Source organism: Ciconia boyciana, chromosome 1 (assembly GCF_034638445.1).
Source record: "Ciconia boyciana chromosome 1, ASM3463844v1, whole genome shotgun sequence".
Lineage (NCBI taxonomy): Eukaryota > Metazoa > Chordata > Aves > Ciconiiformes > Ciconiidae > Ciconia > Ciconia boyciana.
In genome coordinates this window covers 56,257,003-56,279,151 of record NC_132934.1, presented here as the reverse complement: position 1 = coordinate 56,279,151, position 22,149 = coordinate 56,257,003, and the positions used below count along the sequence as shown (strand labels likewise).

General features: G+C 47.5%; 3 protein-coding genes across 3 annotated transcripts; 1 reads left to right on the top strand and 2 right to left on the bottom strand.

The window, feature by feature from the left end:
* The first annotated feature begins 128 nt into the window (after positions 1-128).
* Positions 129-2,284, top strand: SMDT1 (single-pass membrane protein with aspartate rich tail 1). The gene is made up of 3 exons (XM_072867954.1): positions 129-387; positions 952-1,092; positions 1,999-2,284. Exons 1-2 carry the CDS (start codon positions 232-234, stop codon positions 1,087-1,089), a joined length of 294 nt encoding a protein of 97 aa, XP_072724055.1. The 5' UTR covers positions 129-231; the 3' UTR covers positions 1,090-1,092; positions 1,999-2,284.
* Positions 2,285-4,258: 1,974 nt separating this feature from the next.
* Positions 4,259-6,820, bottom strand: NDUFA6 (NADH:ubiquinone oxidoreductase subunit A6). The gene is made up of 3 exons (XM_072867872.1): positions 6,602-6,820; positions 5,873-5,988; positions 4,259-4,478 (listed from the first exon to the last, which is right to left on the bottom strand). The coding sequence occupies exons 1-3, from the start codon at positions 6,726-6,728 to the stop codon at positions 4,347-4,349; spliced, it is 375 nt and encodes a 124-aa protein (XP_072723973.1). The 5' UTR covers positions 6,729-6,820; the 3' UTR covers positions 4,259-4,346.
* Positions 6,821-9,172: 2,352 nt separating this feature from the next.
* Positions 9,173-17,664, bottom strand: CYP2D6 (cytochrome P450 family 2 subfamily D member 6). The gene is given in 9 exon segments (XM_072867859.1): positions 9,173-9,494; positions 9,624-9,765; positions 10,693-10,880; positions 11,500-11,641; positions 13,466-13,639; positions 13,776-13,936; positions 14,589-14,741; positions 15,472-15,643; positions 17,452-17,664. Coding segments are annotated over 9 exon segments (1,524 nt in total). The 3' UTR covers positions 9,173-9,315.
* Between the last annotated feature and the right edge of the window lie 4,485 nt (positions 17,665-22,149).

Genomic DNA, 22,149 nt, shown 5'->3' with positions numbered 1-22,149 from the left:
GGCCTCCCGGTTGCAGCAAGAGAGGCCGCCCGGCGGCAGCGGCCCCGCCCACGGCCCCGCAGGCCGCTCCGTGGCGCGCAGACCCGCGGGGAAGCCACCGCCCCGCCCCACGCATGCGCACTGGCGATCTCGCCCCTCCCCCTCAAGCCTCGCGAGAGCCGGAGGCTCCGCCGCCCCGGGTGACGCCTCGGCTCGGCCGCTACCGGAGCCCGGCGAGGGGCAGGAGGGAGGATGGCAGCGGCAGGCGGGCGGCTCCTGGCGGCGGCTGCGGCTTACTCGGGGCGAGCGGGCTGGGGCAGGCCGCGCCGCACCCCGGCCGTGCCGCTTGTGCCCTCCCGGAGCGCCACCGTCACCCGCAGCGGCGCCATTTTGCCCAAGCCGGTTAAGGTGAGTGAGGGACGAGCGGGTGGGAGCGGCAGCCAATCGTGGCGTAACGGATGGGAGCGGTGGCCAATCGGTGCGGGTGCATCTGCTGCGGGCGGGGCCGGTGGGATTGAGTGACAGGCGCTAGGCTAATGAGCTAGGCTGTGGGCGGGGCGGCGATGCGGAAGCGCTCGCCAGCGGGGGGGTGGCGGGAGCGGCCCTGAGGGGCCGGGGCCGGGGCCGGGGCCGGGGCCGGGGCCGGCCGTTTCCCTCCGAGCGAGGCGGCGTTGACCCGGCGGTGGTCCCCTCCGTAAGGAGATGGGCACCCGCCTGTACACTGCCGTTTCTCACCGGCAACCGCGCTCCCTTCCTAAGTCCCGAGCTCCCCGCGGGTTCCTGCTCTCCCGGCGCTGGAGTTTTTATAATGAAGTGCGGTGCGGTGGCTGCGGGTTTGGCACCAGGGACAGCAAACCGAGCTTCCCGCTGCTCCCCAGGCCCTCTGCGCGCCGGTGGAGCCGGGGGTACGTAGGTTCAGCCAAGGTGCAACTTGCCGGTAAAGATTAATCGTCTCCAGTCGACTCCTTGCAGACGCCCTTCGGCCTCCTGAGGGTATTCAGCGTTGTGATCCCTTTCCTGTATGTCGGGACGCAGATCAGTAAGAACTTCGCAGCCCTACTTGAAGAACATGATATCTTTGTCCCAGAGGATGATGACGATGATGATTAAAGGGTATGTCATTAATATCACCAGCAATCTAACTGTTTGTGCTTCCTGTTTGGCTTGGAGCAAGGAGGAGAACCTCGGAAGTACAGACAGCAACGGCTCTGAAAGATGCATTTGCAGTGAAATACATGGACACCTGCAGCTGTATTGCCTCTGGCTACAAACTTTTCCGTTCCTTTATACTGGAGTAGGCCAGACTGGTGTCTGAATGTGAAATCTCCACAACATACATTCATTAGAGATCATAGTAAGCGGATGGCGTTTTAGATCTTGTAATTTGAATCATAAATAAACTGTAGTCAGGAAGCATTTATACTGCAGACAGAAAAGAGGGACTTCAGCGTTATTACGCGTTTACCTGTTTAAGTCTTCTGCCAACTCCCAGAATGGCTATTGTAAAAGAGAAAAATTCTGATATAGACGTGCACAATCTGAGAGAGCTGCAGAACCCATCAGAACAAACTGTCCGGTGGGTGTTACAACACTGATCTCTAGAGTAGCTGGACCATTCAGACTCATCAGATAAAGGTGAATGATTTCTGCTCTTCCTTTGTCTACATTACACTACACTTCCCTGCATTTTATGTTATTGCATTTGGCTTGCCCTTGTGTAAAGACTTGAGTTTGGGTGTATTTGATTTTTTTTAGAGAACAAAGAAGTTGTCTTAAAGAAGTTGTTGTAAATAGTGTTGTTTTGTAATCAGTTTGGTGTATGTATTCTGTTTGATAAAGAGATTTTCCAGCATGCACTGTGCAGCTAAACCCAGAGAATTAAAAGGTTGTAAAGACTGCAATGGCCTGTTAGAAACTCCTTTTATGTAAACCCCCACCTCGTGTGGTTCAGGGGGAGGGTACAGACTGGCGCTCAGTACAGTATATCTGAAGAGTAACAGCTTATTATTCTATTTGCAGAACTGTAATGGAAGAACAGAAGGGAGAAAACCATTGACAAAGCAATGGTTCCAACATCTGTCACCTGTGTTTTGTCCTTCCTAAACAGGATGGGGGCTCTGCATCCCCTTTGCCAGTGAGTGTCCTGCGCCTGTCTGTATGACGGAAATCTGTAGATCAGGGTTGAAGGAAGTGCTTGATAGGCCCTGCATCCTTGCACACACACACTCACCTCAAAGACTGCTTGGGATGCCTTTTATTAGCAATATGGGAAACACTTAATTAAAGATGAAGAGATTAAGATGTATGGCTTTGGTCTTGTGTTTTTATAGATTATGTGCCTGTGACCTAGCATTTCTGTCTTAACCTTTCTACCTCCATATGTCTGCTCCAGTACGGAGGCTCTCTTCATATTTATTTCCTTTTATGAGCCCCTTCTGTAATCATTCTGTACTCATCTACAGCACATGACAGGAGTCCTAGAGGAAGGAGCAGCCCCACAACACAGCCCCATTAAAAGAATGGAGATCACATTGACGCTGGCACTGCAGTTCAGATAACATTGATTTACAACCTAGCCTACACACTTGTGTCTGATGGACACTATCATTAATTTCACCTCACTGAGGACTAAATACAGTATTATTTTCACAGAGCTAAAAGTTTTGGGTAGGTTTGGTAAAAGGTTAAGACTTGCTGATGTGTGTTACTGCATTTAATCTATGAAGAGTGAAAATCTCTGAACACTCTGGCTCCAAGTACCTAGTATTTCCTAGGTAGTTCAGTACTTCCTTCTGTATGAGCCCTAATATATTTATTTTCTTAACTGTGTATAAACTTCAACTCTTCTTTTCATAGAAGTGTTTACTATTGCAATTAAATCCTTGCATAATAGACTTAAAAGGTCTTCTCTACTGCCAGGGCATGCGTAGAGTATCTTCAGTCACATTAGACCAGCTGTTTCCTCAAATACCTTGAAAGGTTAAAGTAAAAATTTTTTTTTTTTTTTTTTTAAGCCAGCATTGTCCCAGTGTCTCTCTCATGGTTTCTGGTCACTAGATCTGGCCTCTTGACTGCCCACTTTTCCCTGCAGTATTCACGTAGTTGTAAAAGAAACTTTTTAAATGTCACACACATTAGCACAGTGTATAGTTCAAACAGCCATATTTGCTCCCTTATTATTTGGCACGGCCTTTGATGTTTGCTCTGTAACTCTCCAGTGTAGCTGTTGAGAGAAAAAGGAGCCTGCAATCTGAGTAACCACCACAGCTGGAGCTGAAGGCAGCTGGCAAGTTCTTGAGACACTTGGTATCAGAGTTGTCCCTCCTTCCGCAAGGCCTTCTGAGAAGTGGTTGCTCAGTTCATCTGTTCTTGGGAGCCAAACGTGTCCCTGCTTGTTTTCTATGCTGATGAACTCTTTATCACTGCTTTATCCCACCATCTCTCATGGCTGTGTTCCTTCTTCGACTCTGTCCTTAAAAACACCCCACTCCAAAAGTTCCTAAGTACATGTATGTATACATCCCTGAAGAGTGCTCCTTTGCAGTCCTCATATGGGGAAGAAGACGCCAGATAAAAAGAAGTTTGAGCGTATTACAAGGATTCAATGCTGATCACGCATGGGGGAGCTCCAGCACCGAGTTACCTGCTGAAAACCCGTTCTGACTGGTGAAAAAACAAGTTCTCCTTACCCTTTTCAAAAGGGAGCTAGTAATTCCTGATTCAATTAAGGAGGTCATGGTAGGACACCATCTTCTGCTAGGCATCAGAAGCTCTTACAGAGCCTCCCTATTCTAGACAACAGTACAAAACCCCATTTTTCCATGTAATTTCATTCTGCAGCAGAGAAATAGACTCTGCTGATCTTTTTATTGCACAAAGGGCTTTACTGGCCTATTGGATTTTACGCCATTCTCTGTGAGGAAGTAAACACAGAATAGCATCCAACTAAAAAACACAAGGTCAACAAAGTCATAGCATGAAATTGCAAAACACTGCATGACTACAGATGGGCCTCAAGCACAAGAATATTTCTGCAACTACACTGGCTTTTCTGCTCTTTCTTCCACAGAGCTAAGACCTATGCCCAGGGCTCCAGGCTAGGCAGAAAGCCCCACAGACAGGTTGTGTTGTGGTTATTCAGCAGATGCTCCAGGGCAAGTGATGGGATAAACTCCATCCACTGAAAATACACATTGGCAAAAGCTCAGAAGTTACAGCTCTTCATACAGATCATAACGACTTGCACACACTCAGAGTTAGTCATTAGGCTCCTCGTATATTATACAATCTTTCTGTACAGATTTTATTTTTTCTACTATATAGAACCTTATTTGTAATACAAGGCAGGAAGACACAGAGTCAATCTCTCAGGGATCGTGGCCCGCATAGAATTTGGACAGAAAGTCTTTAGGCCGTGGGGTTTCCGTCTCGTGGAAATACCTCATGATGTGAGTCCTCTGCTTCCATACCTGAATGGTTTCTTGAAGATCCATTTTTCCCTGCACGCAGAAAAAGAATTTTAGACTAGTTCTCAGTTAGAGCCCAAGTCTAATTACACAGCATTGTGGAAGTTATTTGAATGCACTTAGAAACACCCTTAAGACAGCTGCATCAACAACTCTGTACTTCTAAAGACTGCTTGTATCACCTATACCGTGACACAAATATATATACTGTTCCTGCCTTGTGACTTTATTGCTTCATGTCCTATATTAACAAGTCTCTTCTCTCTAGAGCACAGCTTTCCAGCCCTGTGGAAAAGGCAAAGGACCCTGCCCCCTTCTTAGAACCTGCCTTGTTTCTCTCATGACCAGCACCCCCATAAAATTCTACGCAATGTTCCTAACTTAACTTTCATGCACTTCTATTTAATTTTTTTTTATAGCAGCAAGTTAGCTGTAAAACTAAGTAAAATTGCTGCTAAGTGCTTTGCACCAGTATCACTACCACAGAGATATTAAACATAACTTCTTCATGACTCCAGTCTATGAATTATTGTACTGGTTTCGGAGGATGGCAGCACAGGGCAAAATGAGACTGCCCGGAGCTGTCACCTACCGTATTATCTAGGATTCTGTTTCCAGATTTTTTTCCATCACGTAAAGACAGACTAACTGTCTTGAAATGCAAGAAATACAACAGGTGAGCACGGCAGTCTTTGGTCAGAAGCTTTCTCATGCATTAGAACTGCAGAGGTCAGTTACTGTGGCTCAGACCCATTTTGAAGCCTTGCCCTACTCTTGGTATGCCGATTATTGCTTTGAACCAGACAGGTCTCTCAGGCCTGAGACATAACCAGATGTGTTACAGAGTTGGGGTGTTTGCCACCCAAAGCCAGCCTCCCACCAAGTACTGCCACTCTAATGTATGTTTCAGAATCGGTGAAGAAAACCACATCCCAATCTAAGAAAGCACTGTAGGGAGTAGAAAGGTCATTTTTAATGGTAAACTAGCTAGCAGCATCTTTTTCCCCCTTTCTTTGATTGCCATTGTTTTCTAAAAAAAAACCAAAATCAAAAACCAAACGCAAACAAAAAAAACCCCGCACCATCAAACCAACAAACGTGATATTTAAACTACCATTTTGTTTGCCATACAATTCCTCTTTTAAACATCTGCAAACTGGAAGAGCCAGGACATTGAGTGACAGAAATCCATATTCTAGCAACTCTGACTTAGGTGAGTTAAGACCCTATTCCTCTGCATGCTAAAGCAGCTTGATCCCTTATCAACAGGTTTGTTGACAGAGATAAACCAATCTGGATTGCAAGAGATAACTCCTTCACAGCGCAAGCTGGAATAAAACTGCCCCTCTCCTCCATCACACTCACCACCAGTTATCCACTCTCACATTCTCTGCAGCTTCAACAAAACAGGAATAGCTCGTTTGTACCTTAATAACCAGCATGTCTATCACCCGTGGATCTGTAATGTGGGCATTCTTCATGAACATCTCCCGCACCTTGTTCCGCCCCTGTTTCACCGTGATGTCCAGCTGGTATAGGTGTACTACAAAAAACACAACACCCACAGAGGTAATCTATATTGCTTTTCATTTTTTCCACTGACAATGTGCCACTCAAGCCGACAAAACACTACACGATCATTTGTTCTTGCAACGTCTGCCAGCTTCACTAATATGATTAATTTAAAGCGAATAAACACCACACACCCCCGTTCTGGAAAATGAAAGCTAGATTTCTCTTTTGTTTAGCTAGGAAAACCAAGTGGCAAGTAAGGCATGAGGAGACCGGGGTTCCCCGTCCAGACCTCCCTCAGCCTCCAGCAGTGGAGGCAGCCGGGCCGGGGCGAGCAAGGCAAACCCGGCTGGGCCGGGCCGGCGGGCCTGTGCCCGCGCCAGGGAGCGGCCGAGAGCCCGCAGCCCCGCAAGGCCCCGAACCACCGTGTTCACCCGCTCCACCCGCAGCGGGCCAGGGCGGGGAACGGGCTGCGGCAGAGGCCGGGGCAGGGCAGCGACGGGTTGAGGCAGGACCCCTCGCACCCGGGGACAACCGGAACCCCTCGACGAGCCCTTTAAGAGTCCAACGGCTGCGGGGCGGCCGTTACGACCTTGAGCTCGCGCTCCCGCCCGCGCATGCGTGGCTGGCTCCGCGCCCCTCACCCGTGTTGGGCACCTCGCGGTACCAGGCCCGGTACAGCTCCCTCACGCGCCGCTTCGCCTCGCCCAGGTCCCGGCTGAAGATCGGCTTCACCGCGGCAGACACCGCTCCTTTGCCCGCCACCGCCATCTCCGCGGCGACCCCTCCGGGCAGTCCGTTCCGCCCCTTCCCCGCCGCCGGTGGGACCGCGCACCGGCACGGCGACTCTCTATTGGCCGGCAACGCTGCCACTCCAGCCTTTTTTTTTTTTTTTTTTGGGCCTCCCATCAGATTGGTCGGAAGAAACGCCAATCACCGCTGGCTGCGAGGGGAGGAACAGACCGGGTGGGCGGGGCCGTGGCGGGGCCCGCCTCCCGGGGCGATGGGGCCCGCACCGCCTCTCACGGCCTGCGCCGCCCGGGGGGCTAGGCTGGGGCCGGGGGGAGCCGGGGGCCCGGAGGAAGGCGGGAGGCGAAGGGAAAGCCGAGCAAGGGGAGCGGGGGTACGGGGTCGATACGAGGAGGGGCGGGTTGTCTCGCAAGGCTCACCGAGGCGTGGCCTTCAAGGTGCCGCGTCCTCATGACAGCCTCCCTGGAGGAGGGGACTGCGGCCGGGGAGGGCGCAGCAGTTGCCGCAGGCCCCTAGTGAGCCCTCCGTCCCTCCCCTGGTGAGATCCCCGTCCCTCCCCTGGTGAGCCCCCCGTCCCTGCCGCCGCGGAGTCACCCTCAGGTGCAGGCCCCGAGGCAGTGGGTGACAGGAGGCAGCAGGACGCTTCTCAGCAAGGACCCCCTCCTTCCTACCTGTGGTGCGGCAGCGCCGGCCCCCTGCTGCCAACACCAGCTGGTTAGCTTTTACGGCCATTTCTGGCTTGGAAATGCTTTCCCCTTCCCGATTATCAGTGCTAGATCTGTATTTTGCAATGATCTATTTGTTCCCTTTTGCTTCCAAAGCGCTACACCAGCTGATGTTTGCACAGGCAGGCTGACTTTCTTCCAGTGTGTTCTTGCATGCTAGAAAGACCGTCCCTGCCCCAGGTATACCCATGCTTTGTATCCAAATACATGATTGCAGGAATCATTTCTGTTTAAAGTTTAGTTCACCGACAGCTTCTTTTTAAAAACACTTATGTGTCTGCTGGTAACTATAAACCCAAGCATGTTCAGTTCAGTGTCATTGAATCAACCAGAAAAGTAACACTGAAAAGGTCTTGAAAAAAAACAGGCGAGGTGCTGGCTCTAAGGAGAGGATTGTCAAGTATCTGAGGCAGGTCTGTGAGACAAAGAGGAGGGCCAAGAAAGAAGACTTTTCATATTATTTGTATTCTTTTGTAGATTAAAAGCATAAATGTGCAGTTCCTGCTGAAGTAAAAATCTTAACAATGGTATTAATAAGTATTGGCATAATTCAATAGCTTTCATAGCTTCCAAAATTACTATTAGCTGGATAGATATGAATGTGTGCACACACATGCACTCAGTTTCAGAGACTTTTTTTAGTTGTGATTATGCGTAGAAGCTCCTTTATGCTGTGGTCTTTTCAGCCACATAGTTAAAAGGTAGTTACTACTAATCTAAATATCAACATATCTTAGCACCTTGCAAAACAATTTGTCAGGAATATTGCAGGAAGAAAGGTAGCTCTGAAATCTACAGCTGCACTGTTTCAAACAGCATAACTCCATCCCTTTGTGAGTTCCAAACCTGTCCAAGAGCTCACTTTATGTAATGCTGAAAAAAGCAGTTTTCAGGAACTATTTAGATAGGAGAGGGTAAATCTAGACACCAGGATTCCTCTTAAAATATAGGAATTTCTGTATTTCACAAATGACCTGCTTCTGTGGCTGAAACATACAGATTATTTATGTACTCCTTCTTGGTATTTACTTCTACTGGAGGGATAGTGTGACGTACAGGCTGTCAGGCATTTCTCTGGATTAAAACTTACTTTCTTTGGGGCTATAAATAAAGGCAACGTAATATGTGTGCAATAGACAGGAGTATGCAATAAACAGGAAGGAATGAAGGGGGTATGTATTTATCGGATGGTAAAATTTTTCAGGAGCAGTGCTCTGAAACTGCATTTAAATGTCACCTTGTGTCCGAGCTGAAGTTCTCTCCCTGCCCACCAGCAGCACATGCCAAATCAGCTGACAGGCCATGGATTGTTTTTGCAGGAACCAAGCCAGAGCTGGACTCCGCTGAGCACCAGGCAGAGGCACACGCTGCTGTGGGACAGCACTGCACGGGAGGCAGAGCATGGCTGGGTATGCAGCGGGGCTAACAAGGAAGGGAGTGGGCCAGGAGTACCTTACAAATTTTTCCAAGTTTTTTTGCTCCTAGAATTGGCAAGACCCCAGGGTTGTGTTTTACCCAGGATACCCTTGTATTTCAGTAAACTAATTCAGGACTAATAATTCTTTCAGTAGCTGTGTGCTCAGTGAACTGCTTCTGCAACCGATGAGAGCCCAAAGTACAGCAGAGCTGGCTGATTAGGCATATATGTACTTGCAAACTTGATCATCATTCATAACTTGCTATGGCTGTCTGATTCAAGATCCAGGACTGGAATTATGATAAACTATGTATTGGGCCAGATCCTTACTTTACACAGCTGGGGACATCTGCACAGACTTGAGAGGTCTTGAGTGGAACCCAGCATGATCCTGCCTAGACCTGCAACATTTCTGACAGAGTTTGCATTGGTGGTGGTCTCTGAGTGAAAGGAGAGTGGTGTGCACTTATCTTGGGACAGATTGCACCTGGTATGGGTGTGGGGAGCTCACGAGGGCAAAGCGACCATCCTCCCGTGGCCTGGGCTGGTCCTCGGGGAGCACGAAGGTGAATTTCTGCAGGAGAGTGGTAAAGAAAATAAAGAGCTCCATCCTGGCCAGCTGTTCCCCCAGGCAGGCACGGCGACCTGCAAGAGAGGGAGTAGAAAGTGTCCGTGAAAGAGGACATTAAACCACGCTGGAATCGCTGCAGGAGGAGCAGATCACCCGTCTTGCTGTGCCTCTGACTTGCGGCTGGATTCTCCCCTCAGATTTACCTGCGGAGAAAGGCAGGAAGGCCTCTGGTTTCACAAACTTCCCGTTTGCATCCAGGAAGTGTTCGGGGTAAAACTCGTTTGGCTTCTCCCAGACTGCCTCATCCTTCAGCACGGAAGACAAGTTGGTGATGATTGTCGTCCCCTGTGCTCCTCCACAAGAGGAAACAACTTACATGAGAACAGCAACATTATCTTGGCACAACGGATCCGTGCTGGACTCTTTGGTCCGTGTCTCCCGTCTAATAGCAACCATCATTTGGTGCTTCAGAATAAGGCACCGATCTCCTCTTCTGTATCTTATTTAAAACAGAGGTAAAGCAGGGCACTTTTCCAATGACATATGGTGCCTGCCCTATGCTCTGAAGCATCTGAACTTTTGCAGTTTGATTCCTTGCAAAGGCCATTGCATGCAAATGCCAATTTCATGGCTACACAGTGGAAACAGCCTCTGCTTCTCAGATCCTCCTGGACTTGTTTTATAGCTGGAGAGAAAAAGCTGACTGACAGACTTCAAAACCCAACTTTTGCAGGGGCCATGGGAAATTGCAAAGCTTTCCTGTTTCACACATCAATGTTCTAAGCTAGAGGAGATATCGCAAGGCTAAAAAAAAAAAAATAAATCCCAGGCTGGCATTGCTACCAGTGCTGCCAGGGCAGCTGCCTGTCACAGTGGCAGTGGGCTGAATGCCAGTGGCATTTGAATAGCTTCACTACCATCTTAGGAAAGCCTGTAAGCTGGTGTCATGTGCCTCCAGAGAGCCCGTTAGGCTGTTACTTTCTCCTTCCAACACAGGCAGGGCAGTGGATGTCAGCTTATTGAGAGGAAAGCAAACCTTTGCACTGAGCTGCTGCTGCAGTTGGGTTCCCACATAACCAGCACAACCCTAGAGCACAAAGGTGATAGTGTGCCTGGTCTTAGCATTTCAAAATGTCCTACGTCAGTGCTTGCCAGTGACTGTGATTTGGGGCTGGAAGTGCAATGCTGCAGAGTTGCATGGGGTCACCCACACCCCAGGCCTGGCGTCTGCACAGGGAGAGGATGCTGCATTGCCTGTCTGGCTGCGGTCACCTTGGGAATGAAGAAGCCTTGCAACTTGGTGTCCCGGTATGTCATGTGAGGTAGTCCAATAGGAACGACATCCCCGTAGCGTTGCACTTCATGGATCACAGCATTGGTGTAGGGCATGCTCACTTGGTCCTCCATGGTGGGTGATCTCTCTCTGCCAATCACCTTATCAATCTCTGCTTGGACCTTACCTGAAAGCAGCACAGCTAAGGAACTCGAGTGCCCTTAGACAAGCAGAAGGGGCTGGTACAAGCTGTAGGAAAGCTGGTGGCATGAGATCGGTAGACACTGGGTGAAAGCAGCACAAGCAATTAGAGAAAGGAACAGAAACTAGAGGGGAATGCATTTGTTTTCAGTTGCCCAGAGCCATCTGTATAACTATTCTTTATGCACAGTGTCTTTAATAAAGGTCTTGTCACTCGACATGCTACCTTACCCCTCCTCTATGTGGCTGAAAGGGTACCTGGGCATGCAGCATTAGAGAATTAAAACAGATTAGGATCTATTCCGAATACAGGAAGGCAGGTACTCTGGCCACCAGAAGTTCCCAAGTAGCCTTCAAAATGAAGGAGAGAGTGAACTTGCCCTTCCGACTCCACTCTTTTCATTAGGGTTTCCCCCCTGACACCAGGCCCTGCCAGAACAGCTATGTTTGGGACGTATTTCTCCTGGTTTCTGCTAGACCAACCATCACCAAAGCTTTTCCTCATTGCAAAATCCCCAAACCATGGAGAGCAGATGTTCAGTCTCCTCACAGAAAAATGAGGGTTGAAGGGAACACGCCACACCTCTGCCTGTCTTCTCACTTACTCTGTATTTCTGGGTGGAGAAGCATGTACAGAAATGCCCACTGGAGAGTGGTGGAGGTGGTCTCAGAACCAGCTGCAAACAAGTCTGCGGTCACCAGACGAAGACTGTTATAGTTGAAACCATTCTCTTCAGCCTCTTTACCCTGCAGAGAGGAAACAAGTGTGTGATTGGAGCTGGGTTACTTGCTGGGTGAGAAGACCGTTGTTCCAGAGCAGTACTGAGAAGCACTAGATCTGTTTTTGCTGACCAAGAAGTTCATTGGAAGAGTAAAGCATTAATGCAGGCAACGGTCTGTGTGTGACTGATATGCTTTGGTAACCCCATTACCTCCTGTATTTGGAGGTTGTCACCTCCTGTATCCTGAGAGATGAATGCTACACCTGCTTTCAGGACAGAAGTGAACGCCTTGTGCTCTCAACTCAAACAGACAGCAGGCCCCTGCCATTTGCCATAATGTCCTCCCCCAGAGGAGGTGGAACACAGTTATTGAGGGTTGATCAGATCATAAAACCCACGCAGTAGAGAGGAGGCTGCATTGATGTGGCAAATGGAAAATTAACAGTATTTTGAGGGGTTATCTATAGCTATGTATTACAGATTCTCTCTGCTTCTGCCCTGCTATTTTTTTACAATCGGGAAAAAAAAAAAAGATCAGGGTATCATTGCTGCCTATTAAGTCTGCAACACCAATTTCAGCAAAACTGGTCTCTCATCCAAATGCTAATTGAGCTCAAATTTGTTAGCATATGAGATATGACAAGCACTCTGCATGAGTTCATCTGCTTGTCTTTTCTAATCCTCTTTATACTTTTCTTTCCTAGGGACTAGCTTCTGTTAAGTTATTCTGTATATTTTGATGCTGTTGTAATATGGATAGCAATAATAAGGCATTTAAGACTCAACTGTTATTCCAGTAAAAGATTGCTGGCAAGGGAGCTATGGGGCTGACTGACCAAAGTTAACCCAGTAGAGGGATTTATCAGACTGGCTTATCAGGGGACCTTAGCGAACAGAAGAGAGATGTGACAAGCGGCAACATGGTCAAGCTCACATCCACCCCCAAATAGCACTGCTCAGTGCAGAGTAACGTAGGTCACGTTGCTCTGCCTGCGTGAGCTGGGGGGGCTAACACATGGACTGGAGGTGCCCGGCGCCCGCAGCACAGCAGGGTTCGTTATGCTGAGCAGCAGTCCAGCCTGAGGACTTGGATAGCGGAAGCAATTTGCAGGCAGAATTTGCTACTATTGTTCATCTGGCACTTGAAATTTAGTGAATCCATGTGCAGAAACATATGGTGGATGGATGGACTGATGCAAGTACCTTTGATTTTATACTGACTTCATGCCTGACTGAATCAAAGGAAAGACTCTTTTTAATTTCAGTGAGGTTCAGATTTAGGCCTTCATCTGATCTGTAGGGAACTAGTTCTTAGCAAGCAATTCAAAGATGCACATCGCGAAGGAGATGCTGTCTTTCCAAGTCATAACTTGGTTTAAAGGCAGGCTACGAACTGGGCAATGACACCAAAAAGCCAGTCTGTTGCTGCAGTTTTGTAACTGATTTTGAGACATCAGTCATTAAGGCACTGACATACACAGAATCTTGCGTGTTGACTTGTCCCCAGCGCAAACTTAGAAATATTAGTGAATTCTCAATTATTGCCTTTTAAATGCCTTCAAAATGGTGTAGGCTGGAAAGAAGGGAGTTGCTAGACTCTGAGGGGAATGTGAAGGTAGAAAATGGGAACAAGAACATCAGCAGATAATATGGTCTCTTAAGACAATAAAGGAGGTTACAGCATGAAGAAGTTAACACCTTTCTTCTCAAGATACAATGTGGAATGAAAAAGTAGGAAATTAGTAAGAGGTTTTATACAGCTTTATGAGGAAAGTCAGCTTCTATCAACAAGCTTAAACAGGCAGAGGAATTGCTGCTGGACCCTGAGATTCTGCTGGTGTCACCCTACCTTCTCCATTTCCTTTAAAAATGCATCAGTGAAATCTCAGATGTAAGCAGGGTTCCAGGTCTCTATGTGCTTATCTATGAGCCCATCTATGAAGTCCATGAATGCCTTTTGCCGATGGAAGACTTTCTGTGGCACTCTGGGGATGCGCAACAAAATGGGCACCATGTTAAGAAGCTGGGATGTCAGAACCAGAGAGAGAGAGAGAGAAAGAGAAGATAATATGTGATGCAAAAAGAAAAATAATGAAAAAACAATGCTCTCAAGCAACAGAGGGCAGCTTCTTGCAGAACATATTACGCTCTTGGTTTACCTGAGGCAGGAATCCAACTTCTTCATTCAGGGAGTTTTCAAACAAATGTAACAGCTTCTTGAATGTCTCATCACCGTAGTTGAAACGCTCTCCATAGATGGTGGTGCAGATCACGTTGCAGACTGCATTATTTACAAGAAAACGTAAATCGAAAGGACGACCTAAAAATGGAAATGGAGACCAAGCAATGAAGCTAAGCAACACCAAGCTGTTGGACCTCAGCCGTCAGCAACAAGAATACACAAATGCCTCCCTGATGCCTTCAAGAGAAAAAGCCCCCAAACCACTCAAAGTACAAATGCATCATACTAGGGAGTGAAGATTTTCTCATCTCCTACTACTATTTGGTCGATCCTTGTTTAAAGGAGAAAACTCCCAAGAAAAGCTGAGTTGCAGGGTTGTTCTGTGACTTCACAGATAACACTTTGCTTTGTGTCTAGATGACAGGTGATGTGCTGTGAAAACTCTCAGCTGCACTTTTATTGCATGTGATAATATCAATATGTTCCACTAAACTTCATAAAGGTAATAGTTACCCATCTCTGGGAATAATTGCATTTTACCTCTTTATTTCTATTTATTTCCTATTTGTTTCCTGTTTCAAATGGATTAGTGTTACAGTAGCCCCACTGTGTAAAGTAGAAGTGGCTTCAAGGCAGAGCAGGGTCACTAATACATATAGACTAGAAACACTGCATTTGCTTAGGAAGAGGGCGCTGCATGCAAACAAGAATGGCTGTAGTATTACTTCTCTCTCTGCATCACAGTATTGCCTTCTTCTATGATTTCCCCATCCTTCTGGATGTAACAAACCTTCTTCAGAACTGACTGCAGAGCACAGAAATCCCGCTTCTTCTGTCACTCGCTCCTCCAAGGATTTATTTCCCATCCCAAAGTTCCTCAAGGTAGAGAGCATGAATTTCCTTAGCTCCTTCCAGACGTGCCCGTATCTCGCTATAACAATCCCTGGAATTATGGATGAGCAAGAAATGTCAGGAGCTCTGACCCATATATCAAGCAAAGTTCGCTAGAGAATAGCAAATGTGAGTTTGGAGGTACAGGTCTGTGTGGATAGAGGAAAGAGTCTGATCTTGTACAGCTTGTTCATACAGTAATTCTACAAACGGATTACTGCACCTTCTAATGCATGTGCATGGCTAGCGAAGGTGGAGGGGGGATGCAATGGGAGCAACAAGTGCTGCTAAGGATAAAGGAATCACTCCCCCAAACCATTCAGTATTGCACCCTTAGCCTGTGTGAACTCGGTAGCAGCTTGTGCCACCACACAGGAGCTGAGGATGAGAGATGTGGGCTGGATGCTGGATAATACTCTGTCTTGGAAGAAAGTTACCATTTTTTTTGTGACAACAATGACACGCACATAGTGTGTGAGCATAAGCGCTAATCACTGTGTGTCAGGAGCTACCAGCTCCAACGCTGGCAGGAAAGTTGTACCACTAATAGTGCCCTAACACTGCTGAAGAGGTGTGTGCTAGCACCTGGAGCTGTACTACAGCCACTAAGGGGAGTCCCCTTTTCATCAAATCTGATTTTGTCACTATCAAAGGGTGGCAGACATACAAGGAGATTGACCAGAGGGACATGAGAAGGTGGCACCGTACTCAGAAAATCTTCCATCTACCCCGTCCTCCTTGTGCTAGTGCCAGCAGGGAATGTCCATTTCCAAGGGACTTGCCTTCAGATTTATTTCCGTAGCCCAGAAGTTCATATACTGGAAAGTATGGCCGGTCAGCAAAGTCCTCCGATCTGTGGACCAGGGCTTCCTTCACTGTTTTATACCCATTCAGTACTACCAGGTTGGTCCAGCAGTTCTGGAGATTGAAGACGTTTCCAAACTTCTTGTGAAGCTGCCAAGGTAAGAAAGTACATCCCTGAAGATGAGCTGAATGTCACATCAAAAATATCACCATATCCTTCCTTAGGGCCTTTAGTATTTTGTGATTTTTGAGGTGCTTTTATTAGGAGACCTTCGGCTGATCTTTGACCTTTGTCTTTGCAGTGCACCAGCTCAGAGTGGTGCCAAACAACAGCTGAATCAGGGATCAATGCTCTGTGAGTGGAAAGATTTAGAATACGCCTATCCTGGCCAAACTGTTGCCATGACCATTGTGCAAGTATTTTGGATTTTGTCTGACAACACAATGTCAAGGACCTTTCTGGGGATTTTCAAAGGCTGCATGCTCAACAATGAATTATTTCCTAATACTTGTATTTATTTTGATCTGAAAGACTAGGCAAGTTTTGAGTTAGTCTGCTTCTGCTAGAAGGAAATATTGATGATAAGCTGATATGTAATATTTTTTTTTAATATCCATTTGTTCCTAAAGATCTACCCAGAGCCCAGTTCCCAGAAACATGGTTGGAAGAGGCAGTTCCACCCTGGAGTTTCATGTCAGCTTTCTCCCTAAAAGGAGCGTACACATCTAGTAAGACTGGTAACTGGCACACACCCTACATCTGTTGTGATCTATGAGACAGAATGCTGACAGCAGGATGGCTGCACAGGTCAGCCTGTCAGCCATACACTCACCATGGGAGCTTGCCATGGAGCTAAGTCTCCTCCAGGAAGACAAGCCCTTTGACTGGACATAGACTCCCAGGAAGGCAGGTCGAAGCCCCCCTGCTAATCAGTAACACTGGACAAAGCACTCGGGAGCATGTTGCTAGAAGACAGTGCAATAGTAGCAATGCCCCACAGACTGTGCCTTGTTTTCTTGTTCTTTTCTCTGTTGTCTTTTTTTGTTGTTGTTAAAAAGCTAAGTGTCTTCATTTCTGCACTGTAGGAATGCAAGGCATTTAAGTACTTAAGACTGTATTTGCAGTGGGGTGGGAAAGGGAATTAGCACTTCACTGGCACTAGAAATACATCATTAAAAGCAATTACTGGTCAAGATTGTGGTTAGCATGACCCTGACATGATGTGATTTGAAAATGGTAATGTTTTGGACTATATGCAAGCAAATAATACAAATGTTATATTTAGTTTCTCCATTTGGCAGATTTTGGACAGACAGCTGAACAGTGCTGTCCTAGAGAAAAGGCCTTTAGAGTTTGCAGATTGAAGCACAAACCCCCTGTGGTTTATCTGCTGCAAGCTGTGCTGTGCTTTTCCTTTGAGAAAAGCTAAGCCCTGACCTTGAATAGGAGCGCTACCGAGATTTTGGGCATTGCTGCTGGGGCAAATCCCACAAGCTTATCTCTTTAACTGAAACTGTCACATGCCTGTAGGCATGCTTAAGTAACTCACAGGGAAGTCTGCAATTCCTGCAACCACATCCCCAGCCCACAGGTATTTGCTTGTCTTCCCTTGTTTGTACATCTCCCTGTTCCCTTGCCCCCACACCTGCCCACGTGTTAAGTTGGTGGCCAGCTCTACAGCAGAGCAAGCATCATCTAACTTTGGGGGCACAACAGCATCTCCCACTGAGCTCATGCAGAGATCGGCAGATGGAGGCTGGCAAGTGTTGGTGTGTGATTATCTATTTATCTGTATGGGCCAGGTCAGTGTCTTTAGGCAGTGATTTGCTTATTCCTGGACTTTGGAGAGGGCATTGCCCTTCGGCTTTGTGCAAGGGTAGATTGTGCCAGGGCATCCCCACCCCTCCTGGGCCCACGGTCGTGCGAGGGGCGTTTCGTCACAGGGGCCAGCACTCACCTGGTTGAAGGAGCGGTGGGGGTTGCGGAAGTCAATGTGCAGCATGGTCCCAATGAACGGCAGTGACACTGGGCCTGGGGGGTAATGGCTCCCCTTCTTCCTGCGCTTCATGAAGTCAAGAAGTAAAGCAAAGACTGCAAGAAAAACTCCTAGTATAGAGATGTTGCTCCACCAGGATGACAGCTTGGACCCCAGCCACAGGAGCAATGCCATTTCATAGCCTGTCTACTCCTTGGTCTTCCTCTTTTGACCCAAGACTGTTTCTGCCTCCTTTTGCCTCTTCTCTTCTCTTCTCTTCTCTTCTCTTCTCTTCTCTTCTCTTCTCTTCTCTTCTCTTCTCTTCTCTTCTCTTCTCTTCTCTTCTCTTCTCTTCTCTTCTCTTCTCTTCTCTTCTCTTCTCTTCTCTTCTCTCTCTTCTCTTCTCTTCTCCTCTCTTCTCTCTCTCTCCTCTCCTCTCCTCTCCTCTCCTCTCCTCTCCTCTCCTCTCCTCTCCTCTCCTCTCCTCTCCTCTCCTCTCCTCTCCTCTCCCTCTCCTCTCCTCTCCTCTCCTCTCCTCTCCTCTCCTCTCCTCTCCTCTCCTCTCCTCTCCTCTCCTCTCCTCTCCTCTCCTCTCCTCTCCTCTCCTCCTCTTTCACTCCTTTCCCCAGGCAGCTGTCCTCTTTTCCTTGCTTTCTCCTCTTCCCCACACTCTCTTTTTCTGTCTCCCTGCTCCTCTCTCCCTGTAGTTGCTGGCCTGTGATATGTAGGACTTGTCTCAGACCCGAAGCTCCTCCGCTGCTCAGCTCAGCCTTGGGGGAGTGGTGATGAGGGTCATCCCTCCTCCTCCTCCTCCTCCAAAGCCAGAGCTCAGAGGCTGCTTTGTCGCTGCTGCCGGTGGCAGCTCCTGCAGTGGTGCTCTCCGTGGGGCAGGGCTGGGTGAGGTCCAGGTGTTTGGGTGCCCTCTCCCACAGCTGAGGTGGGATCGCAGTTCACAACAAGCAGTCCAGTCTTGCTGCATGCCCTGGGGTGATTTTGAAAGTTAGTTTGTTTAAATCTGTGTCGCCTTCTTGTTTGTACAGACAAGACAAGGGAGAAGCAGCTCCTAAACAAAAAAAACATCCAGGTTTCTGTTTGCAAGACTGAGTATTTGTTCCATTGGAGCTTGAGAAAGCTCAGGTTAGGTCAAGCTTCCCCTTACAGAAAGCACTTGTCACAGAAATTAGCCTAAAACGGTGACCTGAGACCTTAAAAATGTTTCTGGGAATAACAATCTTTATCCAACTCCAAATATCAGTCAGCACGATGACCTTGATTTTTTGTAGAATACAGCTCAGCTACAAGGGAGAAAGCACATGTATTGCAAGAAGCCTTGAATTTCCAGCCTTTGGGGCAGCAGTAATGCAAACACAATTACGGAGATAGTCAAAGTATTTCCTAAAACAGCACAGCTATGTCCTCCCGGCATTGCTGCCATCGGAGATCAATAAAGCTCACTCTCATGACAGTTAGTTCTAGCTAAAAAGAAGCAGTAAACCCATCACGGTTTGATCTGTGATCTCAGTGTGATCAGAGAAAACCTCCTAATGGAGCAATTGCTGCAACAGTGATGGAGACCTCAGACTGCAAAGTGATGCACCTGCAAAGACTGTGCAGTCAGCTCTGGTATGCAGCCAGGGCATCAAAATGCCCCTTGTCCAAAAAGGCACCTAAACGCTTATTATCTGTGTGCAGAGGTCTCCTCACTGGAGTCTCCACAGCGTGATCCTGTGTGCCCCTTGTGACTCAGGGTGACTCAGGGTTCATCTCCAGTATCTGTAAACAAACGTATGCAGCACGGGAAACAATTGGGGGAATTACTAGCCCCCACACAACTGCAGAGTTATGATTTCTTTTGGATTACAGAGGCATGATGTGGGATGGATAGTTCACATGACTGGAGAGCTGCCACAGATGGACATAGGCTTTTCAGGAAAGCCAGGTGGGAAAGGGTGAGGAGTGGTTGTGTTTTATGCAGAGGAGTGCCCAGGGCTGTGCCATGGGACAGGTGCTGAGCCAGTCGAGTGCTTCTGGGCAAGGAGAAGGCGGCAAAGAAACATGGGCAATGTTGTGATAGGCACTCACTACAGACTAGCTGATCAAGGAGAGCAAGTCAATGAAACCATCTCACACAATTACAGGCCTTGGGACTCACGGGTGTACTTTAACTGGAAGGGCTATATGATTGGGCACAATCCAGGTGGTTTCTGGAGTGTGCTGAAGACAACTTCTTGACACAGGCGATTGATAAGACAACTAGGGGAGATGCTCTGGGTTTGCTATTCAGAAACAAGGAAGAATTGGTCCTGGACGTGATGGTCAAGGGTAAGTTTGCCTTAAGCAACCATGAGACCGTGGAATATTAAATCCTGCAAGAAGTCAGCAGGACAAACAGCATTACTGCCCTTGCCTTCAGGAGGGAAGATTTCACCTTGTTCAGGAATCTGCTTGGTAGTATCCCAAAGGGAGCTGTCCTGGAGAGCAAAGGGGCCCAGGAGAGCTGTTTGTTCTTCAAGGGCAGTCTCCTCAAAGCATGAAAGCAGTGCATGTCATTGACCTTGACTTTGGCAAAGCCTTTGACACCATCTCCCACAGTATCCTTGTAGCTAAATCAATGAGATACAGACTGGCAAGGTAGATGATAAAGTGGGTGGAAGATTGTTCAGACCATGGGGCTCAACGAGTTGGGATCAGCGATACAGAGTCCAGCTGGTGGCTGGTCACTATTGACGTCCCTTAGGTATCCATATGGGGCTCATAAAGTTTAGCTTATTTATTAACAAGCTGGATGATGGGACAGAGAGCACTCAGCAAGTACAGCCTGGGAGGGCTGACGAGAGCTGAAGTATGTTTGCAGAGTAGTTTGGGAGTTTGTTGGCTTCTAAGTACCCACCACATTTCGAAGAGCTCTACTGCGAGGTCTCAGGAGACAGAGCTGTGACAGTCCTGTACTCAGTGGACTGGCTTGAGCAGGAGATGGCTGGATGCTAAAAGGTGATCAAGGGGTTCCTCTCACACCAATTTTCATGACCTACGCACTCAGATGACAAGTGAAAAGATGGGAAATGTGGTCCCAAGAACGACAGTGGACATTTCCTGATCACCCCACTGGTAAAAGGATGTTACCCTGCTGGTTTCAATTTATTTTGAGCTCCAACTTTACAAAGTTCAGCTGAAAAATATCCACCTGGGTTCTTTCCTTTTTGCTCATCTGAGCTAGAGCCAAAGGCTGTCGGACTCCCATCACTCACCTCCGGGCTGTCAGAAGGATAGCTGATTGGAATTTGGGAAGTGGACTTACTTTTAATGAACATTGCCCTGAAAGGCCATTGGAAGAGTAACTCTCCAGCTGCTCTTCTTCCTGGGGCTTGGCCTTGACATAAGGCGACAAAGCTGCAACCTAAGAAATGCACCAGCCTAAGAACAAAAATACTTTCTCCCCCCTTCTTGCCCCATACACCTCTCTAAAAGGTCTCTGGACAAATGTTGTTTTCCTCTGTCCCCTTCAGGCTGTGAACTAGACAACTCCTCCACTTCTGGTTAGTAGCTTGGACTGCCATTCCTGCAAAGAACTGGAGCAAGTGTTATAGCTTAGGTAATTTCAAAAGAACAGTTTTCAAAGCAAGCAAAGAAACAATAGACAACAAATCTCTTTCTGAGGGAGAGAAAGAGAAAAGGGTAATTATCCTTCTGAAGAATGAAAAACGTTCATTTGCATTTCTTTTCAATACAGTAATATTTTGAGCGATTTTCAAGTCAGAGAAAAAAAACCTCAGAATCCATACATATTAATTTTAGCTAGCTGCAGCCCTGCTGTGCTGGGTGCATGTCTTTGTGCACAGTCAGTTAAGAGATGAGCTAAATGAAGTTACATGCAGACATTACTGTTCTTTGACTGGACAACCTGCGATACAAACAGAAAGGCAGCTTTAAGAAAAAGCTTATTAATATTGCAAAACGAATCATCCAGAAGTAAGGTAATGCAAGAGCTGCCTGCACAATTTTAATTGAGCCTTTTTGTCCGTATGTTCCATAAGATAATCTTTAATTACTGTCTCGTGCTATTTTTCCTTTCTGACGGACCCTCCCTTCATTCAGTGCACGGGATAGATGATGATCATTTACTAATCCTGTTATAATTATAGTATTTGGCTTCAAAGCCTATTTTGCCACCTGCTGTTTGCACCCTGCCCAGAAGGGTGTTTTAGCTGGACTTTTCCACAGTGGTCAGCAGTGACTGCGTGGGTTCAGAGCAGGCAGTCTTTTGTACTCACAGCATCCCTCTGAGGTGCCACCAATGGAGAAAATGGAAACGTTAAGTCCAAATGACCTTCTAAGTGTTGGTACCTAATAGGAAAAGCCTAGAAGCTGGGTTTGATTGCTCCTGACTGCCACACACAGCTCTCCAGGACCCGTGCCCAGCTCCCAGCTGGAGTTGCAAGCGGCTTCTGCAGATCTTCCTGCAGGATCACAAGTTTGGCACCCTGGACATGAAGGTCACAGATTACTGCCTGTTTATGAAAACTGCTGTTTCAGTAATTACCCAGTATCACATACTCCTTCCTTCGCAGATGTGTGGTGAAAATCTTTCAATGGCCAAAGAAACACTCTTCCTTCTCTCTCTCTGCTTCAATACTGGAGCCAGCCAGGAAGCACTGGTCACATAATATGAATATTTCCTTG